Below are 21,350 nucleotides of genomic sequence, written 5' to 3' on the forward strand. Positions count from 1 at the left end.
GGGGAAGGGGCAGAGGGAGAGAGAATCCCAAGCAGACTTCCCGCCGAGTGCAGAGCCTGACGTGGCACTCAATCCCACAACCCTGAGATCATGACCTGAGCCGAAACCAAGAGTCGGCCGCCTAACCGACTGAGGCATCCAAGCGTCCTGCATGGAAAGTTTTAATATAAAATAAATATGTAAACAACCCTATTCTGCTTGTAATTCCAATAGGGTGGGAGGGGGTGGTGTTCTGGGTTGGGGATGGCATTGATAACATTTTCTTAAAGGCAAGTAGAACAATAAATGCCCGAACACAGTTAAGAAAACTACGAGAAAGAAAGGCTAACGGTGGTGGTTGGGAGGGGAGGCGGTTGTCGCCTCCCTGGATGAGAAGCGTACCATAAAGGACTGGAATAGAAACACTGTGGCATTGGCGCGGGAGCAGACAGATGAGTGGAACATAATAGCCCGATCATACACCGCTGAAAAACCTCAAGTCATTTGGATATGACAGAGAGATATTTATTAATAATAATATTCTTGAGCTATCACATGGAGATCGGCTGTTGGGGAGGGAGTGGGAGAAGGTCCTTGAACGCCAGCGCGGCTGAGGGCGCGCCGTGTCAGGGCTGAGGTCACATCGGTCCTCCTCTCCGTTGTGCGTCCCCCCAGGTGTCGCCATGGTGATGCCCGCGGAGGACAGCAAGGTGCGGGTGGTGGTGCGGGTCCGGCCCCCCACCCCGCGGGAGCTGGAGAGCCAGCGGCGGCCTGTGGTTCAGATGGTGGATGAGCGGGTGCTGGTGTTTGACCCTGAGGAGCCCGACGGGGGCTTCCTGGGCCTGAAGTGGGGCAGCGCCCATGATGGCCCCAAGAAGAAGGGCAAAGACCTGACGTTTGTCTTTGACCGGGTCTTCGGCGAGGCGGCCACGCAGCAGGACGTGTTCCAGCACACCACCCACAGCGTTCTGGACAGCTTCCTCCAGGGCTACAACTGCTCAGGTGAGAGCCGGGCCGGGGTGGGGGGAGCCCCATTAGTCGCCCCCTGCCTCCCCGCTTCCTTCCGAGGGCTTCACGCGTCCCGTGACTGTGCCCTCCTTCCCCCCAGCCGGGCACCTGTGGAGGAGGGTGCTGGCCCTTTCGTCTCCTGCGTGGGACGCACCCCCCGGGCTCTAGCAGCAGGTCCCACACACGTGGTTCCCGTCCTCTTGATGCTCGTATTCTAGAGGGGGGAGAAGACACTAATTACAAATCACCCCCACAAATGTGTGATTGTAAACTGAGGTAGGCGATACGAGGGACAGAACCGCAGGCCTTCGGCAGAGGAAGCTGCCTAGCCTGGAGAAGCCTCCCCTGGGGAAGGGAGAGGCTCCCACTCGTAGTGGGGACCCCTTTGCCCTGGAGCCCACAGGGGAGCCAGGCTATAGGCACGGGGCATGGCAGAGCTGCAGTGAGATGCGAGTGGGCAGGAGCCGGGGAACTGTGCACGGGAAAGCAAAGGAAGGGGCTTGGGGAGAAGGGGGGGCCGGGCTGGGTGGCAATGTACAGGGGGGCCCCTAGGGAAGGCGGATCAGACCCTGCCACCACCCTCCCCTGACCCTGTCCTCCACAGTGTTTGCCTATGGGGCCACCGGGGCTGGGAAGACACACACCATGCTGGGAAGAGAGGGGGACCCCGGCATCATGTACCTGACGACCATGGAACTCTACAGGCGGCTGGAGGCCCACCAGGAGGACAAGCGATTCGAGGTGCTCATCAGCTACCAGGAGGTAGGGCTGTTCCCTCCCAGGCCTGGGCAGCCCCGCTCCTCATTCTCACCACCCCAGAAGATGGGGGGAGGGGAGGGAGAGTGGGGAGAGACGGTGGGAGAAGTCTGCTGATGGGCCCGCTGAGAGCGCAGAGGGCACAGATGAGGCTCTGAGAGAGACTGCGTTGGAGCTAAACCTGCCTGTCCTGCTCTCACCGTGTACCATGGTCCTGCAGAGGGCATGGCCTTCCTGGCGTGGCATCCTGTCATGCTTCCCCTGCCCTGCCCCTCAGCCCTCCCCCGGCCTCTGCAGAGAGGTTTCCTGAAGGGCCCTCTCTCTCAGGCCTCTCCCTTGCCTCCTTTCTCCTCAGGTGTACAATGAGCAGATCCACGACCTCCTGGAGCCCAAGGGGCCCCTTGCCATCCGGGAGGACCCCGACAGGGGCGTGGTGGTGCAAGGACTCTCCTTCCACCAGGTGTGGGATTGGGCTCGGGTGGCAGGAGCCGCCCCGCTGGTTCTCCAGGGTTCTCTCACCAGGCGGTTTGGGGATGCCCTGGATCCTGGGGTGGTTCTGAAGAGCAGCTCTTCCGGCTGGGGGAAAAGCCCTGGCTGGGGAGACCATAGCGCCCTTCCTGGGCCTCTCCTCTGTAGCCCACCTCAGCCAAGCAGCTGCTGGAGCTGCTGACCAGGGGGAACCGCAACCGCACGCAGCACCCGACTGACGCCAACGCTACCTCCTCCCGCTCCCACGCCATCTTCCAGGTGAGAGGGGTCGCGGATCAGAGCCCGAAGCGGGGGCTCCTGATGCCCGGCCCCCCTCACCCCTGCCGTCTGCCCCCCAGATCTTCGTGAAGCAGCAGGACCGGGTCCCAGGTCTGACTCAGGCCCTTCGAGTGGCCAAGATGAGCCTGATTGACCTAGCCGGTTCGGAGCGGGCCTCCAGCACCCATGCGAAGGGGGAGCGGCTGCGGGAGGGTGCCAACATCAACCGTTCCCTGCTGGCCCTCATCAATGTCCTCAATGCCCTGGCCGACGCGAAGGTAAAACTGCACGGCCCCGGGGGCCTGCCCAGGACAGCAACGGAGTGCCCGAAGCCTAGGCTCCTTCCCTGCAGACCCCACGGCCGCCGGGTCTCAGCCTGGATCTGTCTGGCCTAGCCACCTCAGCCCATGCCCTCTTGCTGTCGCCCCAGGGCCGCAAGTCTCACGTGCCCTACCGGGACAGCAAGCTGACCCGTCTGCTCAAGGACTCCATCGGGGGCAACTGCCACACGGTGATGATCGCTGCCATCAGCCCCTCCAGTCTGACCTACGAGGACACCTACAACACCCTCAAGTACGCCGACCGCGCCAAGGAGATCAAGCTCGCGGTGTGTGCCAGCCAGAAACGGCCAAGCTGGGCGGGTGGGGAGCAGGAGGAGGAAGGGACAGGAGCCACACAGCTTCCTCCGGTACCTGGAGCAAGCATTCTCCCAAGGCAGAGGGAAAAAGCGCCCTAGCGTCCGTCTTCAGGGAGATTCCTTGTGACAGAAGCAACGCAGTGCCCATCCCTGGGAAGACTCCAGCTGGGCGGGGGCAGGACAGTCGCCAGACTTGAAAACAAGAGTAAAATACCACAGCACTGGGCTGCCTGAGGCACAGCCATCTCAAGAGGGAGACGACAGAAGGGGGTGGCCAACCGCTGGCTGGTGAGAGCTGCCCTGGCCTGGTGAGGGTGTATTGGTCAGGGAGTCAGGGGTCTTGGGTTCTAAAAACATCGTTCTGCCTCTTGCTGTGGTCCCAGGCGAGCCACTCAGTGCCCTGCCCCAGTCTGTCCCCCATAGGGAGGGTGAGTCTGGGGAATGTGAAAGAGGCGCCTCGCACGGTGCCTGGCCTTTGGAAGTGGTTGCCAAAAGCTGCTTTGAATGAACTCACGAACCTCTCCCCTGTGCCCCCATCTCAGCTTAAGAGCAACGTGATCAGCCTGGACTGTCACATCAGCCAGTATGCCACCATCTGCCAGCAGCTGCAGGCTGAGGTGAGGAGCCCGCCTGGGGAGCTTGACCGGGATGCAGGGCGCCCGGCTCGGGGGCAGGAGAGCCAGAGACGAGCCGTGGGCGCAGCCAGGTCTCCACGCCCACCTTTCACCTCCCGTGCTCACCTGGGGCTCTGAGGGGCTGTGTTGCTTCGATGGCAGGTGGCCGCCCTGAGGGAGAAGCTCCGAGTATATGAGGCAAGAGCCGGGACCTCACCACAGGACCACCTGAAATCCCCCAAATCGGGCCCTTCCCAACAACTGTGAGTCCTGCAGCCATGCTTGCCTCTTCAGCTCAGCAGGAAAAGCCCCCCTTCTCCAGCTTCTGTGCTGCCGTCCGGGGTCCGGGGTTCCCAGCCAGTGCCCAGCACACTGATTGTCACTCTCGGTGACACTCTAGGTGACCAGACACTGACCGTCACCTCTAGTGCTCTCTCTCATTTGACACAGCACATTCTAGGCAGTCCTAAGAGCAACTCTAAGTAACATCAAAATAGAGAAAATGCTCCACGTGAGATGGGCATGTGACACCCCAGCCCGTACAAGCAGCATATACTACTTAAAAGAAGGTGAAATTGAGGGGGAGGCATCATTGTTTCTTAAACCAGGAAATCACCCGACTCCTCCCCTCTGCTACCGCCCCCTTGTTACACAAGCTGGGTCCTATACCACCTGGTGCCACAGAGACCCTGCCCCTCCCTGCTTTCCCCCCTCTCAAACCCCCTTCTCCCCCCTAGCCTAGCCAGCTGCCCCTCACCATCCTGCCTTCCCAGCCTGCCCCGCACCCCAGAGCTCCGCCCAGCGTCTGCAGTCCTTCAAGAGGAGAGCCTGGGGCTAGAGACCCAGGAGGGGAGGGTCATGGAAGGGAACTCTCCAGACCTGGAGCCACCCCAAGAAGACAAAGACAAAGGCCCGGTGGCGGAAGAGGTAGGACTTGGAGGTGGTGGAATATTGGAAGCAATGGCCCTCCCCAACTCGTTCAGTTCCTGCAGTTCTGGGTTCCCTACCTGGATGTCTTGCATCTTAGTCTCAGGGGGCTTTCAACTCCTGTGTCTGGAGTGAGGGGCAAGCCTGTTACCAGAGGGGAGTGGGGAGTTGGGGGAGGAGCCTGGGAAAGAGAAAGTCTCCACTAGGACCCCAGTCAGTCCAAGAGCCATCATTCCCACTCTTGGAGGAGGGAAAGATTTTAAGATCTGCTTATGTAGGGGAGGTTGGCCCTCCTGGGCCTTCTACCTGTGACTCCCTTCCTCCTTGGGTTCCAATCCAGGTACCTGAACAGACCCTCAGACACCCACTGCCAAGGTCCCCTGGCCAGACCCTGCAGCCCAAGCCAGATGTGGGCTGCCTCTCACCACAGAACTTGGACAGAGACCGTTCGAAGCAGTAGGTGTCTTGTTCTTCTCTGAAGTTCAAGGTGGGAGGTGATGGGTTCCAGCCTCCTGGGGTGGGAGCCAGGATTAAGGACATTGCAAAAGCTCTGGTTCTGCCCTAGTTAAGAGTCGAGTCTTTTTTCCTCACCATTGTCCCTTATCTGCTTTCAATGATTCACCACTCTGTCTACTTACCGTCCTCTCGATTCTTCCACATAACTGGCAAGCAAAACACCAAATTCCATCCCGAATTTGGCTGGCAAGTTAGCACGGGGCTGCCCCGGGCTAGCGCTTTGCTTCCCAGCCTGGGGGCTGAGCTGCCTGTCCTCCGCAGGGAGGACCAAGCGGCCAAGAGAAGTTGGGTGGCAGGCTGAGGAAGGGGCCTCCTTCCCGAGCCAGGCGTTTCTCACGTGTCTTCACCAACAGATTATGGCCATTTCTTCTCAGAAGTAAATGCAGACCACCACCCAAAGCCGGAGAGAAATGGATTCTGGATCCTTCTTTCTGTGCTTAATAGAGAGGTGCTGCTAGTATGTTTTTCCTTGGCCCTTAGAACATAAATCCCCTGCCACTTAGCTTTGCTGCTGCCAACCCCACTCCTGCCTCCCCAGCACGCTTCACGCTAGGCAGTATATTTAAAGCTTCCGGACAGAAGGGCCTGTTTAATTTTATTTCTTGTTGGGGAGTGTCTGTTCCCGACTCAGCAAAAATGCTGCAGCCTGCCTGAATAATCAGCGTCTCATTATCTGTCTCCTGCTGCTGACTCCCCGGGGCCCTGGAGTGGCAGGGACGCACTGGCGGGATGTCCCCTTGGCCCCAGGGCTCCCACCAATGAGTCAGGGTCCCTGTGCCCTGGCATCCCCCCGCTGTGAGGATGGAGGACCCCGGGGTTCTCATTTCTGCTTTGCCTCTGGTTTTGTGGTCCCTCACAAGGTGCTTCAGTCTTAGCTATGATTGGGGGGTCATGGTCCTCATTCTCCCTACTTCTTAGAGCTAAAAATAGATACTAATAAACTGTGACTGAAGACCCTATGTATCAGGGGCTGCAGAACATGCTAGATCATCTCCATACTTGGAGACACCCTAACAACCAGATAATGGGAAATCATTTCTCTTTGACTTTAGACTTTGGAATCTTCAACCACCAGGGCACTGAGTGGATCTTAGATTTTCCAGTTCAGTGGTTTTTTCAGAATTTTTTTAGCTTCAACGTCCTAAATGGAATCTCACACTGAAGTTTAATACGTAGAACAGATAAAGGAGAGCGACTCCATTTTCAATGTCCTCTGATGGGTTTCTTGAAACCTAATGTGGAAATCCCTGGTATAGACCCGCTCCCCGTTCGCCAGATCGGATCCTGAGGCGTTCACACAGGGCCACACGGCCAGAGGGACCGGGTGAGGCCTGGGTCACCTGACATCCAGGCCAGTGCATTTCTCCCTAGATACCCACTGTTCTCAGTGATCTAATCTTCTTATAATGTGTGGCTCAGGCAGACGTCGAATGAGTTTCTGCTATGTCCTTTTTAATTTATATCCTGCCTTCTTTCAGAAAGGCCTGGAGGCTGCTTCGTAAAATGAGTTTGGAGTCCCTGAGCTCACGCTGAAGGCAGGGAGGGGCTCAGAGATGTCCAGGCAGGTGGTGCTCCCTGCGGATGAATTACTGGCCATGACTAATCCCCACCGAGATAATTGTGTTCATTCTTTTATCATAGGTGTGCCTCACGGGAAGGAAATTTGCTTTATTAGAATCTAAATTTACACCATCAATAATCGCATTACCCTCATAATTCCCTTTAAATAGCCCCTCGGTGCATGTGAAGTGTGCATTGATTCACACGTGCTCTTTCGGGATCCCAACCACTGAGTAGGGAGCCTGGACTGTGCACGCCTTTGAAGGGCCTCTCAGAGCCAAGACCAACATGGCCTCTCTCATTCCGTCTCCTCTTGTCCTCACAAGGTAGATGTTTTCATTTGACAGAAAACAGTTCACCTTACAGTGCTTCGTATGTGGCAGGCACTCTTTTAAACACTTTATATGTGAAATAATTCATTTCATCGCCCCATAAGCCTAAGACGTGGGTGCACTGGTTATCCCCATTTTAAGGATATGGAGACTGAGGTCAAGGAGTGCTTCCAAGATCACGCAGTGGGAAGTGTCGGAGCCTGGATTGGAGCTGGCAGGCTGACTTGAGCTGGCAGGCTCTTCCCTGCTGCTACCTTATGTTGCCCCTTGGGTCAGCGGACTTATTCAAGATCGCAGTGCCAGTGAGTGGCAGAGCCGAGAGGAGACGCAGACCTTCTGCTCTGAGACCATTTAGTGCCCTTTGCTTACTTCCCAGGTCCCTCTCTTTGTTGGGGGGCATATTTAGGGATGAAGCCCCCCCTCCACTTTATGGCCGTCTCTGCCAACCTTGGCCTTCCGCAAGGGCCTGGCAAAGCGGGAGCCACAGCTGGGAGGGAGGTGAGGCCAGCCAGCCGGTGTGAGGCAAGGCAGGAGCGAGCCAGGGGACCTGCCCCTCGTGTGCTCCTCACCGCACCTGGAGCAATGGGGCCGGGTCTGAGGAGGGCTGGGATCCCCTTCCCTCCCTTCCAGGCTGGCCCTGAAGGTGCTGTGCCTGGCACGGCGACAGTACTCCCTGCTCCAAGCGGCCAACCTGCTGACCCCCGACATGATCGCGGAGTTTGACAGCCTGCAGCAGCTGGTGCGAGAGGAAAAGGCCGAACCTGGAGCAAAGGCCTCAGGCACACCTGGGCCGGCCGGGGGGGCGCCTCTGGAGCCGTGTTCCCAGCCAGGTGAGTGTCGCCCCGCTCGAAGGCCCAGCTGGCGCCTGCGGGACCCAGGACTCGCGGCCCACCTAAGGAGTTAGGGGCTCCTGCGTGTCTCCAGTGTCTCTCTCCCCCAAATTCTACAGATTTGCTTTCCTTCTGGCCAGTGCCCTTTCTCCCCTCAGCACCCGCTTCTCCGTGCCCAGATTCCCCAGGCTATTCCGGCCCCGTGACCCGGACCATGGCAAGGCGTCTGAGTGGCCTCATGCACACCCTGGGGGTCCTACCAGGGCCCGACTGCATCCCAGCCCAGGTAACCCGGCGGCCCATGGAGAAGAAGAGGAGGAGGAGACCAAGCCCCTCGGAGCCAGACAGCCCCCCAGCTCCGAAGCCGGGGACCAAGCGCCAGCGCCAGTCCTTCCTGCCCTGCCTGAGGAGGGGGTCCCTGCCTGAGGCTCAACCTTCACTCAGGCCCACCACCCCCAAAGGGGGAAAGGCCTCCTCGTCCTGCCACTCCCCTCGCGTCTGTCCAGCCACAGTCATCAAAAGCCGGGTGCCCCTGGGCCCCTCCGCGGTGCAGAACTGCTCCACCCCTCTGGCCCTGCCTGCTTGCCACCTCAACGCCACCTTTGATCTCTCGGAGGAGGCCCCCTCAAAGCCGGGTTTCCATGAATGCATTGGCTGGGAGAATGTCCCCCAGGAGCTGAATAGGCTGGATCAGCCCTTCATCCCCAGGTGGGTCTCCCAGGTTCCCTCCCACCCCTCCAGGCAGGGGCTCAGGGGTCGTGAAGGACAGAGGTGCTGCCAAGGGGAGTGGAAGCTGGCCTGACTCTTGGAGCCACGTCTGCTGTCTCCCTCCCTTCGGTCTGACTGGTGTCAGTCCCCAGGCCCAGGAGGGCTGCTCCTCTCAGGCGCCCTGCCTTGTCTGTCCGTACTCCAAAGCTGCCAGCTCTGGGCTGGTTTGTGGCATGCCCACGAGTGGCTAATGGGACCCCCACTTCGGGGAGGGTCAGCAGAGAGCAGAAATAAGGGGGGTGAGTCCTCTCTCTTCTTCTGTGTCACTCACACCGTCTGGCCCAGTTCTTAGTTCCACATCCTGCTGAGAAATATGTATTTCTGCCATTCCCACCCCGCATTTTGCCCACAGCCCAGCATCTGGAGCTGGGAAGGGGATCCTCAGAAAACTTTATTCAGCATTTTTCAGTGAGAAAATGAAGCTCTCACTTTCGCCTTCCACCCACCTGCCAAGGTAGGGGAACGGTGACAGTCCAAGACCAAGAACAAACAGCAGACTGACCTTGTACTTGTGAGGCCAAGGGTAGCGGGCTGCCTACCACACCCCTGCCCCTCCGACACCTCAACCACCTCTCAGTAACAAGCCCACAGCCGGGCAGGTGGAAGGGTCAAATTGTTTGAACTCCAGTTCCCTGAACGTGCCAGAAACTGACATCTGGATGTTCTCCCAGAACAGGCCTGTCGCTCAGCTGTCAGTCCAGGCCGAGTAAGGCAGGGAGAGGAATCCACCTCTAAGAAGGAAGAAACCTCAGAGGTCATCTTGTCCAACCTCCCCACCCGCCAAGCTGGGGGCTGGAGGGAGGAGATGCCCTTTTCTGGTTCCCTCCTGATCTGTCTCCCTTCACCTTCCTCCCTCCCGCAGTGGACCTGTGCCCCTGTTCACCATGAAAGGCCCCAAACCAACATCTTCCTTCCCTGGGACCTCAGCCCGCAAGAAGAGGCGAGTTGCCAGGTGAGGCCGGGGGGGTGTATGGGGAGAGACAGAACTTTCACCAGGGCACTCAGCTGTGTCTCTGGACCCCTCGGAGCCAGTAGCAGGAGTCTCGTGAGCAGGGCCAGCATCGGGTTCCCTGACTGAAGGAGGTTCCCTTGGCCCTTGCTAGCACAGGATTATACCAGAGGGAAACAGTAGCTCCCTTCTCCAGTGAAAGGCCACATCCTCCCTTTCCAGGAGGGGGACATTCAGTATTCACTGGGTAAACCGGGGAACAGAGCGCCCACCCCTCACCTCTACTTCCCTCCCACACCCCACTAAGCTCCCTCCCCACTGCCTCTCCTGCCCTCACATCTGGCCTTGTTGGTGCTTAGCCTCCCCCTGCTCTCAAGGCTTAGTGTCCAGCTCTACCCCCACCCCTACCGTGTATCACCAGGCTGTCCGTCCTACCTTCCTTCCTTCCTTCCCTCTCTCAGTTCCTCAGTTTCCCGCTCACTGGGAGTGGCCCGGGGCCACAGCCGTATCGCCCGCCTCCCCAGCAGCACCTTGAAGAGGCCAGCTGGGCCCCTCGCAATCCCAGGTGACTGGCATTGAGGCTAGGGATGGTCTGGGTCATGGTGGCAGATAAAGACAGAAAGTAGGAGGGGACAGGGTGGGCCAAGACCCAGGTGAAAAGAGGGTGTGGGGTATTTCCCAGCATTGCAGGGACCCTGATGAGAGAGGTGGAGGAGGGGTGGGGATAGGGCTCAGTGGGACGGAACCTCACTGTCTTCGTCCCTGCCTGCCCCAGCCAACTGGCCTGCAGAGCCTCCCTCCAGTCCTCGCTGCCCTGGCAACCAGCAGGAATTGATGGGGATTGAGGGAGCCCTGTCATCTGGGAGCTGTATCGCCAAGGTGTCCTGACCCACCGGGCCCTCGTGGTCCCTGGAACTGTCTGCGCCAGGACCTGCCTTCCTCGGCTCAGAGCAATTAATGCCAACACCCTCTTCCTTTATAAATGCTTGTCGCCAGCCATTCGTTCTGCTACCTGCCCTCTTTATCAATCTCTTGTTACACTCAGCTTCTTAGCGTGTATATATTCATCTTGAGTGTTAACATGTTGCTATTTTAAAGGTGCAGCTATTGGGGCTCCTGGGTGGCTCAGTTGGTTAAGCGTCTACCGTTGGCTCAGGTCATGATCCCAGAGTCCTGGGATCGAGTCCCGCATCAGGCTCCCCGCTGAGCAGGGAGTCTGCTTCTCTCTCTCCCTCTGCCTGCCGCTGTCCCTGCTTGTGCTCTCTCTGTGTCAAATAAATAAATAAAATCTTAGGGGCGCCTGGGTGGTGCAGTCGTTAGGCATCTGCCTTCGGCTCAGGGCGTGATCCCGGTGTTACGGGATCGAGCCCCACGTCAGGCTCCTCCGCTATGAGCCTGCTTCTTCCTCTCCCACTCCCCCTGCTTGTGTTCCCTCTCTTGCTGGCTGTCTCTATCTCTGTCAGATAAATAAATAAAATCTTTAAAAATAAATAAATAAATAAATAAATAAATAAATAAATAAATAAAATCTTAAAAAATAAATTAATTAAATTTAAAAATAAAAAAAATAAAAGTGCAGCCATCATAGCCCCGAGTTCACAACACTCCATGCAAGCAGGTGGCTTTGGGGGACTTTGCTCCCCACCTCCCAACTGACAGAGGATGCTGTGCAGTCACGGCTGCTATGCAATGGAGAAGGGGTGAGGATGGAAGGGATGGGGACATGGTGGGGGCTCCCAGCTCGACTCTCCCTCTTTTGTTGGGGGGGGGGCACCTTCAGCCTCATCCCTGCGGCCTGGAGCAGGAGCCCCAGCCCCAGGCCACCATCCTGGTGCTGCTGCAGATGATACTAGTGTCCTGATTTCCAGATGAAGACAACTTATTGGTTTTGAAGACAACTTACTGTTTCAGCCCCATTGTACATAGGATGCACCCTCCGTGTAAAAAGTGTAAAGAAGAAAGGGACATTCAGCTTGAATGCTACCGCCTGGATGTAAGCGCTGTTAGTGCTCGGGTTTATATCCTCTGATCCTTTATTTCTGCATACATACATCTCTATGTACATGTAGGTATAGATATATGTTTTATGATAATGATTCATAAACCGTCTCCATCCTTGGTGTGTGTCTTTCTGTGTACCTACGCGGGATAGCAACACCTCCCCCCTCTTCCAGACCTCAAGAAACTTCTGAGTATAGAAAACGTCCCCCACTGCCTCCTCCTGCAGCCTTAGGTTGGGGCCTCGGGGTGAGCCCTGCTCTTTCCTCTGTGGCCCCATCTTCCACTAAAGGCCTCTGCTCCCGAGCAGGTGAAGAAGTCATCACCCCTACAGGCCTGCTCCATCCTCCTGCGGCCTTGGGCGTTGCGAAGAGTCCTGCTGTCAGAGACGGTGTTTAGGGGCCCTGGGTCTCAGGTGAGGCCCTAGGCTAAGCCCTGACCTCTGGAACCCCGTGCAGTCCTCCTCCCCGCAGCTCCAGAAGCCCCACTCCCACCCGGTTTGGTTCGTGGCTTTCCTCTGCACCCGTTCGGATTGTGAGGGTTCAACCCAAACCCAGGGTTTACCTCTGTCTCTCTAGGAAGATGCAGATGGCTGAAAGAATTAATAGTGTAAACAGGATGATAGGAGCCTGTGTTTAACTTGCTTCGGAAAACAAACATGTTAAAGGTATTTAGCACATTGCGAGCAGTGTGTAAATAACGCTGCTAATTTCAAATGAGTCCCCGCTGTGCTGGGGCAACAGCCTCCCCCTCCACCTTGTGAGCCCTGCCCCGTTCAGTTTTGCCTCCTTTTTGGAGGAGGAGAGAGAAGAACATACAAGAGGAGCCCTGGGTCCCTCCCGGCTGCAGGCAGCGCTCAAAACTTCGCGACCTTATGAGGCATAATGAGGAGAGAGACTCGAGGAGGTTCACAGACGGCGCCCAGGGTTAGACAGCAAGTGGCGGCGCCAGGATTCAGACCAGGGTCTGGTTCTTCACATGACACCAAACTGCTTCCCTTTAGAAGTGAGCAGGCATCATTTCTTTCCGCGTGCCTGGCGTTCCCGCCTCTCCAATTAGGCTTAATGAGTTTTTTTTTCCCCTGGTGCGCCGTGATTCCCGCAGAAGCCGCCACAGCCTCCCATCCGTAGCCCCCAGCGGCCTGGCGTGGTGCCTTGACCTTAGGAGGCCTGGCCGAGTGCTGGTGGGATTCAAATTGAATAACTTGCCCATTTCCTGGGGCCCTCACATATATTATCTCATTTGATGGTCCCCATCACCCCTGCAAGCACTGAGACAGCCCACGCAGGACAAGGCGGCTGGTAACGAGGGCCAGAAGGGCAAGCCTGGCACAACAGGCTCCGTTGCACGAGGCAGAATTCGCCTAGGCGGGGGGCAGCTTGCCAGTGGAAGGGGTCACTCTTGACAAGGATGTTCTGCAGCCGGCCATTGGCTCAGCAAACATTTGGGGCTCCATGGTGCAAAATGTGCTCTCGGGTGACCCATTAAATGTACAAAGACTCTGCCAATGGAGTTAAGGACGTGTGGCTCCTGCCCTCAATCACAGGAGGTCGGGCTGAGAGTGCTCGCTGCGTGGCATCCTGCTGGCCGGGAGGCAGCCTGGCTGGTCCCAGCTTCACGGGGAGCTGGCGGGGGCTGAGGGGGGGCAGCGAGCTGACAGCCAGCTCCCAGCTGACCTCTGTGGGCGGCGACGGGGCTCTGAGAATGGCTTGTTCTTACATAAAGAGAGTCATCCTTGAGCCACGGCAATCGATGGCTCCCTCGCCCACTGCAGGTCCAGCCTGATCTAAAGCCCCTCTTCCTGCTTCACCTGGCCTCTCCTACCTCGGGGGTCTGCGCAGAGCCCCTCACTCCGTGTCTCAGAGTTCAGAAGTACTCTCTTCCCGGGCCCTTTGTGCTCATCTCCTGGCCCGCCTCAGGCATGAAGCTCGCATCTGGACCCCACCCTGGGGTCCAAAGTCCTGCCCAGTTCAGAGACCCAGACTCAGTGCCAGGAGCTGCAGACACAGAGAACAAGACACTGTCCCTTCATGCAGGGACTCAGGACAGCGGCTGTCCCTGTCACCTGAGCGGAAGCCCAAACCTCTTTCGGTGTTGGGACCTGTCAAGGGGAAGGGGACTGGGCTCTCCCCTCTGGGTCCTCCCACCCCCAGCCATCAGCTCTGCCCCCCACCCCCCCCACCCCCTCAGGGGACTCTGTCACCACATGGGGAGCCCTTGGCAGCTGGTAACTCAGTCCCTCTCACACCCCTGCTCGTCTGTCTCCAAGTTTTCCCAGGAACGTCCCTCTGGCTCTTAGCTAAGTTTGGGGCATCCTGGTTCCCAGACAGAATCTAGTTCGTGGTTGTCTTCCCTCCTCCATGTTCTTTCGCGAAGAGGGATCTCTGAGGGCTTGGGATGGAGGCTGTGGGGGGAGAAAGGGACTAGAGTCACCCCCAGGGGCCTGGAAACCATGGCCGTGTTTTCCAGCCCTCCTGAAGCGTTGCCCTCGGCTCGCCTGCAGCACTTCCACCCCTGTTACCTGGCTCATCCTGTCCATGTCGAGCGAGGGCCACTGGATTGGAAATAACAGGCTGCCCGCCAGCCCCCTCCTCCAGCCAGGGACACATCTGGTCCCCGCCTCTCACCCTCCCAGACGGACGCAGTCAGGCAGGGAGATGGAGGGGAGCAGAGAGCAGAACAGATCAGGGAAAGCAATTAAAAAGCAGGTCTCAGGGTTAGAAGCTGGAAAGTGGGGGGCAGGCTGGAGCGCCCAGGAGGGTGGGGAGCGGGGGGTTGAAGAGAAAGTCCGAGCTTATTAACCCCAACACAGCAGCCTGGCCCCTGGCCGTGTAAAGGTGAGTGAGTTGATGCTTCCAACAACGTGCTGACAGAGGCCAGAAAGGAGGAGGGGGAAGGAGTCTGGGGGTTCATCCGGGAACCCTTCTGCAGCCACAGGAGCTGGGCACTTCTCACCAGCGGAGCCGGCTCGGCACAGGCTGACAGATAGGAGAGGGGAGCGACCCTGGCCTGAGGCAGCCGTCCTGAGAGGCGGGGAGAGCCGCTGCCCTCGAGGAGCTCCCATCCGACAGTGAACCATGGGCGCTCGCATCAAGGAGCTCCCACAGAAGAGAGGGTGTCCCGAGGGACCCTATCCTTAGGGAGACTCCAAGTCCCTATGCATGGGGGCCCTTCTCCTGGGGAAGCCTCAGGCTGAGGTGCAGGAGAGACCCCTCCCACGGGACATGGTAACACACCAAGAGCTTCTCAAACCAGTGGAGTTGTGGCCCTCAAGTCTACAGCTGGGGAAGGGCAAGGATGGAGGGACGGAGCCCCAGGGGAGGTCAGGGAGTGAGAAAGCAGGCTGGGAAACAGCCTCTCTTCTGAGTCTCCTCCAGGGCAGGTAGAGATGATTCACGCGTGGTCCCTGGCAGACCCACAGCCACGAACGACTGGGGGTCTGGGGACAAATGGTGCTGCCTCCCACCCTCTCTCCCCTGGCTGCTGCCCCCTGCGGCCCGTCCACACTCCCAGGTAACTGTCCTGGGGAGGTACCTATACGCTGTCCCCTGCCCACCCCCCGCGGAGTCAACAAGACACGGCAGGGTCCCCGGGCAGGCCCAGCTCCTGTCCCTCCTGGCCCACCCCATCGCTACCTTGGAAATACGTGAAGCCCTGGGTAGGTGTTATTAAATAGAAGCTGTGATTTGTCGAGCACCTGCTGTGTCCGGCTTTCCCTGAGTTTATCCTCACCACTACCTTGGAAGTAAGGGTTGTGAGTCCCCATTTTCCAGGTGTGGAAATGGAGACTCAGAGAAGTCCCTGAAGTCATCCAAGATCATGTAGCTGTTGAATGGCCGTGGCCTCCCTCTCCTCGAGAGGGCACTGTCATAGCCGTTAGAAGCAACTCTAGAGAATACGTGGGGTGATCCCGCTGGGTGATAGAAATCTGGGTTTTAGAAAGCCTGCCTGCAGCTGTGAGACCCACTTTCTCCCCTCCGCGGGACGCTGCGGCCGCTGGGACCTGGGCAGCTGAGCACTGCCATCTAGTGGCCACCGGGGCCTGGTTCCCTTCCTCAGGGAGGGGGCCCATGTGGGATGGACGGACTCCGTAGAAGCCAAGGAGTCCACTGGAGAGACCCAACTTCTCTTCATCCCACCCATGCTTGCGGACCACCATGCTGTGCCAGGCCCTGGGAACGGGGCAGGGGCACAAGGGGAGCTAGTGGGCAGCAATCTAGTGGCTTGAGTTAGAGGCGGGCAAATTGAGAAAATGCTGGGCACCCTTGTGTGTGGGTTGAGGCCAGGTGTGGTACTGATCTGTCCCAGGAGGCAGGAGGGCATCCTGGAGGATTCTGATGCAGGGGAGGGGCGTAGAGGGTGGGAGACCATCTTGTCCCCACCTCGGCTTGAAGTGGGGCATGGCTTGCCCAAAGGCCCTGTGGGGAGACATCCAGGCATCCTCTCTCCAAGGCCTGCAGCTTCCTGCTATCTATGCAGAAGTCCGTCTGGGGATTGGCTTGAGGCTTTGGACATTGAGGCCCTTAGATTAGGGAAGCAGGAGAGGAGGGGCCACATAGATGGGGTCTGAGCCAGGCCGGGAGGATGGGAGTAGTCGTGGAGGCTGGGAGCTGCATCTGCCTGGGGCAACTGTGCAGCATAGTGTGATCTAGAACAGAGAGAGGGAGGGAGAGAGGGAGGGAGGTGGGGGGGACGGGGGACAACTGTGTGCCTAACAATAGGGCTTGGGTAAATTAATGCATACAGTGGAAAACCATGCAGCTGTTAAAATGATGATGTAGATAAATATTTATTGATATGGAAAGATGTTCACAACATATTGCTGAGTGAAAAAAACAAATTACAAAATAATTTGTACAGCATGAGCCTACTTGTAAAAAAAAAATGAATTTATATATGTGGGGGAAATCTGGTAGTGTTTATCTCCAGGTGGCAAAATCATGGCTAATTAAATTTTTTCGTTTTGCTTATCTATATTTTCCTGATTTTTCTACAACAAATGTGTCATACAAAATAATGAAAGTTTGGCAAACAACCACGACCATGTCCGTCTACCTCTCTGGTTCTTATGTGGACATCATAGGGTAGTTAAGGCCAAAGCATGGGGGATGGGTCTAGGGTCGGATGGAGGTTGAGGATGGAGCCAAGAAGCACCTGGGTGACACATGTCCAGGGAGGTGGCTGAAGGGGCTGAATGGGGGGCCTCTCCCTGCTGCTGCTGAAATAAGCCTGGGTCATACACACCCAGGGACCAATCACTGAGCCTCACTGACAAGCCCTTCCTCTTCTTGTTCCATCCCCACCCCCATCCCCACCCAAGACTGTTTTATGCTCATTTCAACTACATTTCACTGGAACAAAGAGAGAAGGCCGCACACTGTGACTTGCCCAGCAAGCTAGAGGGACAGCCACTCCTAGTTACAGGAATAGTTGGGACGACGGTTTGTCCCGTCTTGTTCTTTTAATGCCCCCTGACGTTTCCCAGCTCCTCCACCCACAGCAGGATCAAAAGTCATGGGGCATCCCCTCCCCCAAGGGTCCCCTCCCCATGTTACTGCTCAGGTCCAGGGTCCTGGACTGAAGACTTGGGAACCCTCACCTTCCTCTCTGTGCTGGGACTCACCGGGGGAAACCTCGGCACACAGCCCATAACATTCCCAAATGGAGTGCATCTCCCCAGCATGGGGTAAGAGCTCAGGGGTGTGAGCTGGCTCTGGGAGCTGGGGAGGGGGCAAGCAGCCAGGCCTTTTCTGCAGAGCTGGAGACCTGGCAGTGCTGGGCCGGCCACCCCCCCAGGGCCTTCCCCTTGTACCCACTGAATGACTCACCTTGGCACAGACACAATGGTCGGGGGTGGGCACAGAGCCTGCTCCCCACTGCATCCCGGCCCCCTCAGAGGCTTCCGAGAAGCTCTTTGAGCTGGGGGCTTGGGTTGTACTCTGCCTAACAGCCTGGCATCTTGGGATAAAAACAGCACAGCCCCCCGGGGGCTGCCCTCTCCGTGTGGCGCCCTGACCAGTGGTGGAAAACAAGGCTCTATTCAGCAAGTGTCCAGGAGAAGGGATCAGAGGCCCAGGCATGGGCAGCAGGGGGGGTGGGGTGGGGAGAGGAGGGCTTCCCAGAAGTCCAAGGACACAGATGGGTGAGGGGCCTGGGTGAGACTGCCCCCCACCCCCCATGGGATCAGAACAGAAGGGTGGATGGAGCTGAAGGGTCAGGCTACAGGACGCCGGCCCTGGGCTCCTAGTACAGACCCAGTGGCTCCTGGGCTCCCAAACTGACCCATCCCCAGGGGCCTTCCCGTCCTCTCAGCCTGATGTGTGGGAACTCAGAAGAGATAAATCTCCAGTGTGAAAGTGAGGTGAGGGGTGGCCGGGGAAACAGGGTGATGCAGAAACAAAGACGGGAGCCAGGACGGCCAGCTCATCCGTAACTGCTTTGTGCAGCTGTCAAGGCCCGGCTCCAGACTGGGGCGTGCAGAGAGCCCCGGGCAAGGGGCAAGTGAGCCCCGTGGGACTGAGGCAGGGGCTTAAGTGTGGTCCAGGGGGAAGGCCAGGGAGTGCAGCGCCTGTCCCTCTTGCCCCCTCAAAGCTTCCAGGTTCCTTCCTGGCCTCAACTGACCCTCTAGACAAAGGGCTGGTGTCCAGTTGCAGCCTCCGGGGAAGGGAGAGAAGGCAGGAATGCAGGAGCCCATGTTCGGAGGGAAGAGTCCAGCAGTCTGCTAGGAAGGGGGCTCAGCTGGAAACGGAACACACTTGTTCTTCCCATGTTTCCAGCACTTAGCAAGCACTCGAAGGAGGGGTGCTGTGATGGGATCTAAGACGTAGAAAGCAGGTCAGAGGTCATCTGATCCAGACCGTTCTTGGCCCACCTTCCCAGGGGAACGGCCTCCTTGCCCAGCAGTCAGGGCTGCACACGGAGCATCCGGCCCCAGGCACGGCCCACTAGTATCTCCGTCTGTGGCCAGGCTGGGGCTGGTGTGCCCGGGAGGCCCTGCCTCTGGGCACAGTGACCTCGGTGGGGTGAGAAGAGCTCTCCCCATGGCCGAGCTGCGGCCCAGCCCCTCCCCGTCAGGCTATGCCAGGGGGCGTCGCCAGGGGCAGCTTGGGCAGCGCCAGGCCGGCCCACGCTACCATAAAGCCCTCACTCCCCAGGAGCCGGCAGAGCCCGGCCAGCATGGAGAGGAGACGGGTCACTTCAGCTGCTCGCCGCTCCTATGTCTCCTCCTCGGACGTGGTGGGGGGAAGCCTGGTCTCCGGCCGCCGGCTGGGGCCGGGCGCCCGCCTCTCCCTGGCCAGGATGCCGCTTCCACTGCCGGCCCGGGTGGACTTCTCCCTGGCCGGGGCACTCAACACCGGCTTCAAGGAGACCCGGGCCAGTGAGCGGGCAGAGATGATGGAGCTCAACGACCGCTTTGCCAGCTACATTGAGAAGGTGCGCTTCCTGGAACAGCAGAACAAGGCGCTGGCCGCGGAGCTGAACCAGCTGCGGGCCAAGGAGCCCACCAAGCTGGCCGATGTCTACCAGGCTGAGCTGCGTGAGCTAAGGCTGCGGCTCGACCAGCAGCGCCCGGCTCGAGGTCGAGAGAGACAATCTGGCACAGGACCTGGGCACCCTGAAGCAGAAGTGAGGAGGGGCCCCGGGGAGAGGGACTTCCTGAACAGGGAATGTGCTTCCCGCCCCACACCCCCATCCCTGCCCCAGCGGGAGGGCCTGCAGACCTGCAGGATCTGGGTGGGGGGGGTTGACTCCATGATCCTTGGCTCCTCTGTGATCCCATCTCTGGGAGGGAAGGGCTGTCCTTGCTCCCTAAGATGATGGCAGGGACTGGGAGGAGGCCCCAAGTCTCAGGGATCTGAATCCCGAAGACGTCTTCCCAAGGAGCCAGCGTACTCTCAGCACCTCCCCGTCGGGGAAAGCTGTGTGGGAACAGTCAGGGACCCCGCAGGCAGGGTCCCCGAAGGCAGGGTCTTCGTATTTCATTCACTGTGGGGCCTGGTGGCCTTGTGGGTCCGTAGAGAGGAGAAGTGGGAAGGGAAGGTTGGTGTGCACTGGGAGAATGGGGCTCTGGGGGAAAGGAGGTGAGAGAAAGAGCAGGCAGGCCTGGCTTCGGAACACAGGTGACGCTGCCCGTCACCAGCTTATGACCCTGGTCAAGCCACTTCAGCTTGCAGAGCTGTGAAGCAGAGATTCTAATAAAACCTCTTTGCAAAGGTCAGAGGAAACCCAGGGTGTGGTGTTTTGCTGAGCTGGCAGGGCGTGTGTGTGTGTGTGTGTGTGTGTGTGTGTGCGTGGCCTTGTGCCCGTGCGGGAGGATGAGTGCGCTCGTGCACACAGCAGGGCGTGTATGCACACGTGCAGCCTGTGTGAGCGGGAGCTGGTGTGCCAGCCTTGATAAAGCCCTTGTCTACTCACCCTCCTGGCCAAGGCTCTGTCTGAGACCCTCTGCTCTTCACTCCTCCTGCCATTCCACTGGTCCTGGGGGGGGGGGGTCGTCTCTCTGGCAGCCACCCCCAGGAAGATTGGGGCAGGGGTCCAAGATCCTCAGAAGAGCCTGGACCCAGGAATGTGTTCCCTACCCCAGGCTCCAGGATGAAACCAACCTGAGGCTGGAGGCTGAGAACAACCTGGCCACCTATCGACAGGTCAGGGGGGTGGAGGGGAGAGGGAGGGGAGGGGGGGAAAGGGTTGACGGCAGTTCACTCAAACAGCCCCCAAGCCCAGGCCTCCAGAGAGCAATGCGCTGCTCTCTCCAGCCAAAGAAGGAGGGAACAGACAAGGCTAGGGAGCAGGGAGGAGTCTGGGGTCAGAGCAACCTTTTTGCCCCTCCCTTCTCCAGGAGGCAGATGAAGCCACCTTAGCCCGTCTGGATCTGGAGAGGAAGATTGAGTCTCTCGAGGAGGAAATCCGGTTTTTGAGGAAGATCCATGAGGAGGTAAGGCCAACATAGAGATCGAAATGGATAGAGAGAGACAGAGAGACTGAGATTGAGAATACTCGGAGACAGAGAGAAAATAAGAGAGAGAGACTGAGGGAGACAGACCTAGAGAAGACAGAGCATCCTCAGCCCCTGGTGAAATTCACACAGACACACACCACTTACTGAGAATTAGAATAGACCTTGTTGCCCCATTTTTTATTTCACTACAGCCTTGTGAGTTAGGGACCCTTCCAGTATGATCTTCCAGTATGATCCCTGTGAAACAGAGGAGGACACCAAAGCCTGGACGGGTTAAAGAACTTGCTAAGGTCACCTAGTTAGTCTCTCTGACATCACCCCCCACTGTCACCTGTCTCCATTTAAATGAGGGCCATTCGTTTTAAAAAGACACCACTGAGCTCTCTGACTTCAGATTATGGATTCAGAGTCCATGATGCCATGGAACCTGGGAACCCACAGACACACCCACACCACAGGGACTCAGTCACTCTCCCACAAGTGCACAGGCACACTTCCAGTGCTCCTGCCTGGCCGAACCTGGGAGGCAGACACCATGAGGCCCCCAAACTACCCTCTGCCTCCCCTAGCCTGGGCCATGCCACTTCCTCTAACTAGGACTGCCCCAGTTCCCTTCCCCAATATCAGTGTCCAAGGGGCAGGTAGACAAGGGCATAATACTGTGGGGAAACCCCAGCGGCAGCCTGTGCCCCCAGCCCTGGCATCCCTTCTCTTATCCCGGCCAGGAGGTGCAGGAGCTCCAGGAGCAGCTGGCCCGGCAGCAGGTCCAT

At 58.1% G+C, this 21,350-nt stretch overlaps 2 protein-coding genes across 2 annotated transcripts in view; both read left to right on the forward strand.

Moving 5' to 3' along the window:
• Window positions 1–253: 253 nt before the first annotated feature.
• KIF18B (kinesin family member 18B) lies at window positions 254–10,801 on the forward strand. Its single transcript, XM_040639863.1, has 15 exons — window positions 254–981; window positions 1,592–1,749; window positions 2,099–2,203; window positions 2,380–2,490; window positions 2,571–2,768; window positions 2,921–3,097; window positions 3,670–3,744; window positions 3,904–4,004; window positions 4,479–4,668; window positions 5,009–5,124; window positions 7,707–7,906; window positions 8,047–8,614; window positions 9,537–9,626; window positions 10,085–10,188; window positions 10,399–10,801. The coding sequence occupies exons 1-15, from the start codon at window positions 663–665 to the stop codon at window positions 10,509–10,511; spliced, it is 2,625 nt and encodes an 874-aa protein (XP_040495797.1). The 5' UTR covers window positions 254–662; the 3' UTR covers window positions 10,512–10,801.
• Window positions 10,802–18,797: 7,996 nt separating this feature from the next.
• Window positions 18,798–21,350, forward strand: part of LOC103665875 (glial fibrillary acidic protein) — an 8,998-nt gene continuing 6,445 nt past the window's right edge. Inside the window, 4 exon segments of the mRNA XM_040639864.1 lie at window positions 18,798–19,183; window positions 19,185–19,247; window positions 20,206–20,266; window positions 20,461–20,556. Of these exon segments, the coding sequence (XP_040495798.1) occupies window positions 18,798–19,183; window positions 19,185–19,247; window positions 20,206–20,266; window positions 20,461–20,556 (606 nt within the window).

This window comes from Ursus maritimus, unplaced genomic scaffold, assembly GCF_017311325.1.
Source record: "Ursus maritimus isolate PB19 unplaced genomic scaffold, ASM1731132v1 scaffold_24, whole genome shotgun sequence".
Lineage (NCBI taxonomy): Eukaryota > Metazoa > Chordata > Mammalia > Carnivora > Ursidae > Ursus > Ursus maritimus.

Bases quoted from the DNA above. Each gene is read 5' to 3' on its own strand.
- KIF18B (XM_040639863.1), top strand. From the start codon at position 663: ATGGTGATGCCCGCGGAGGACAGCAAGGTGCGGGTGGTGGTGCGGGTC. The intron at 982-1,591 runs GTGAGAGCCGGG...TGTCCTCCACAG, and splicing joins CCAGGGCTACAACTGCTCAG to TGTTTGCCTATGGGGCCACC. The intron at 3,098-3,669 runs GTGTGTGCCAGC...CCCCCATCTCAG, and splicing joins CCAAGGAGATCAAGCTCGCG to CTTAAGAGCAACGTGATCAG.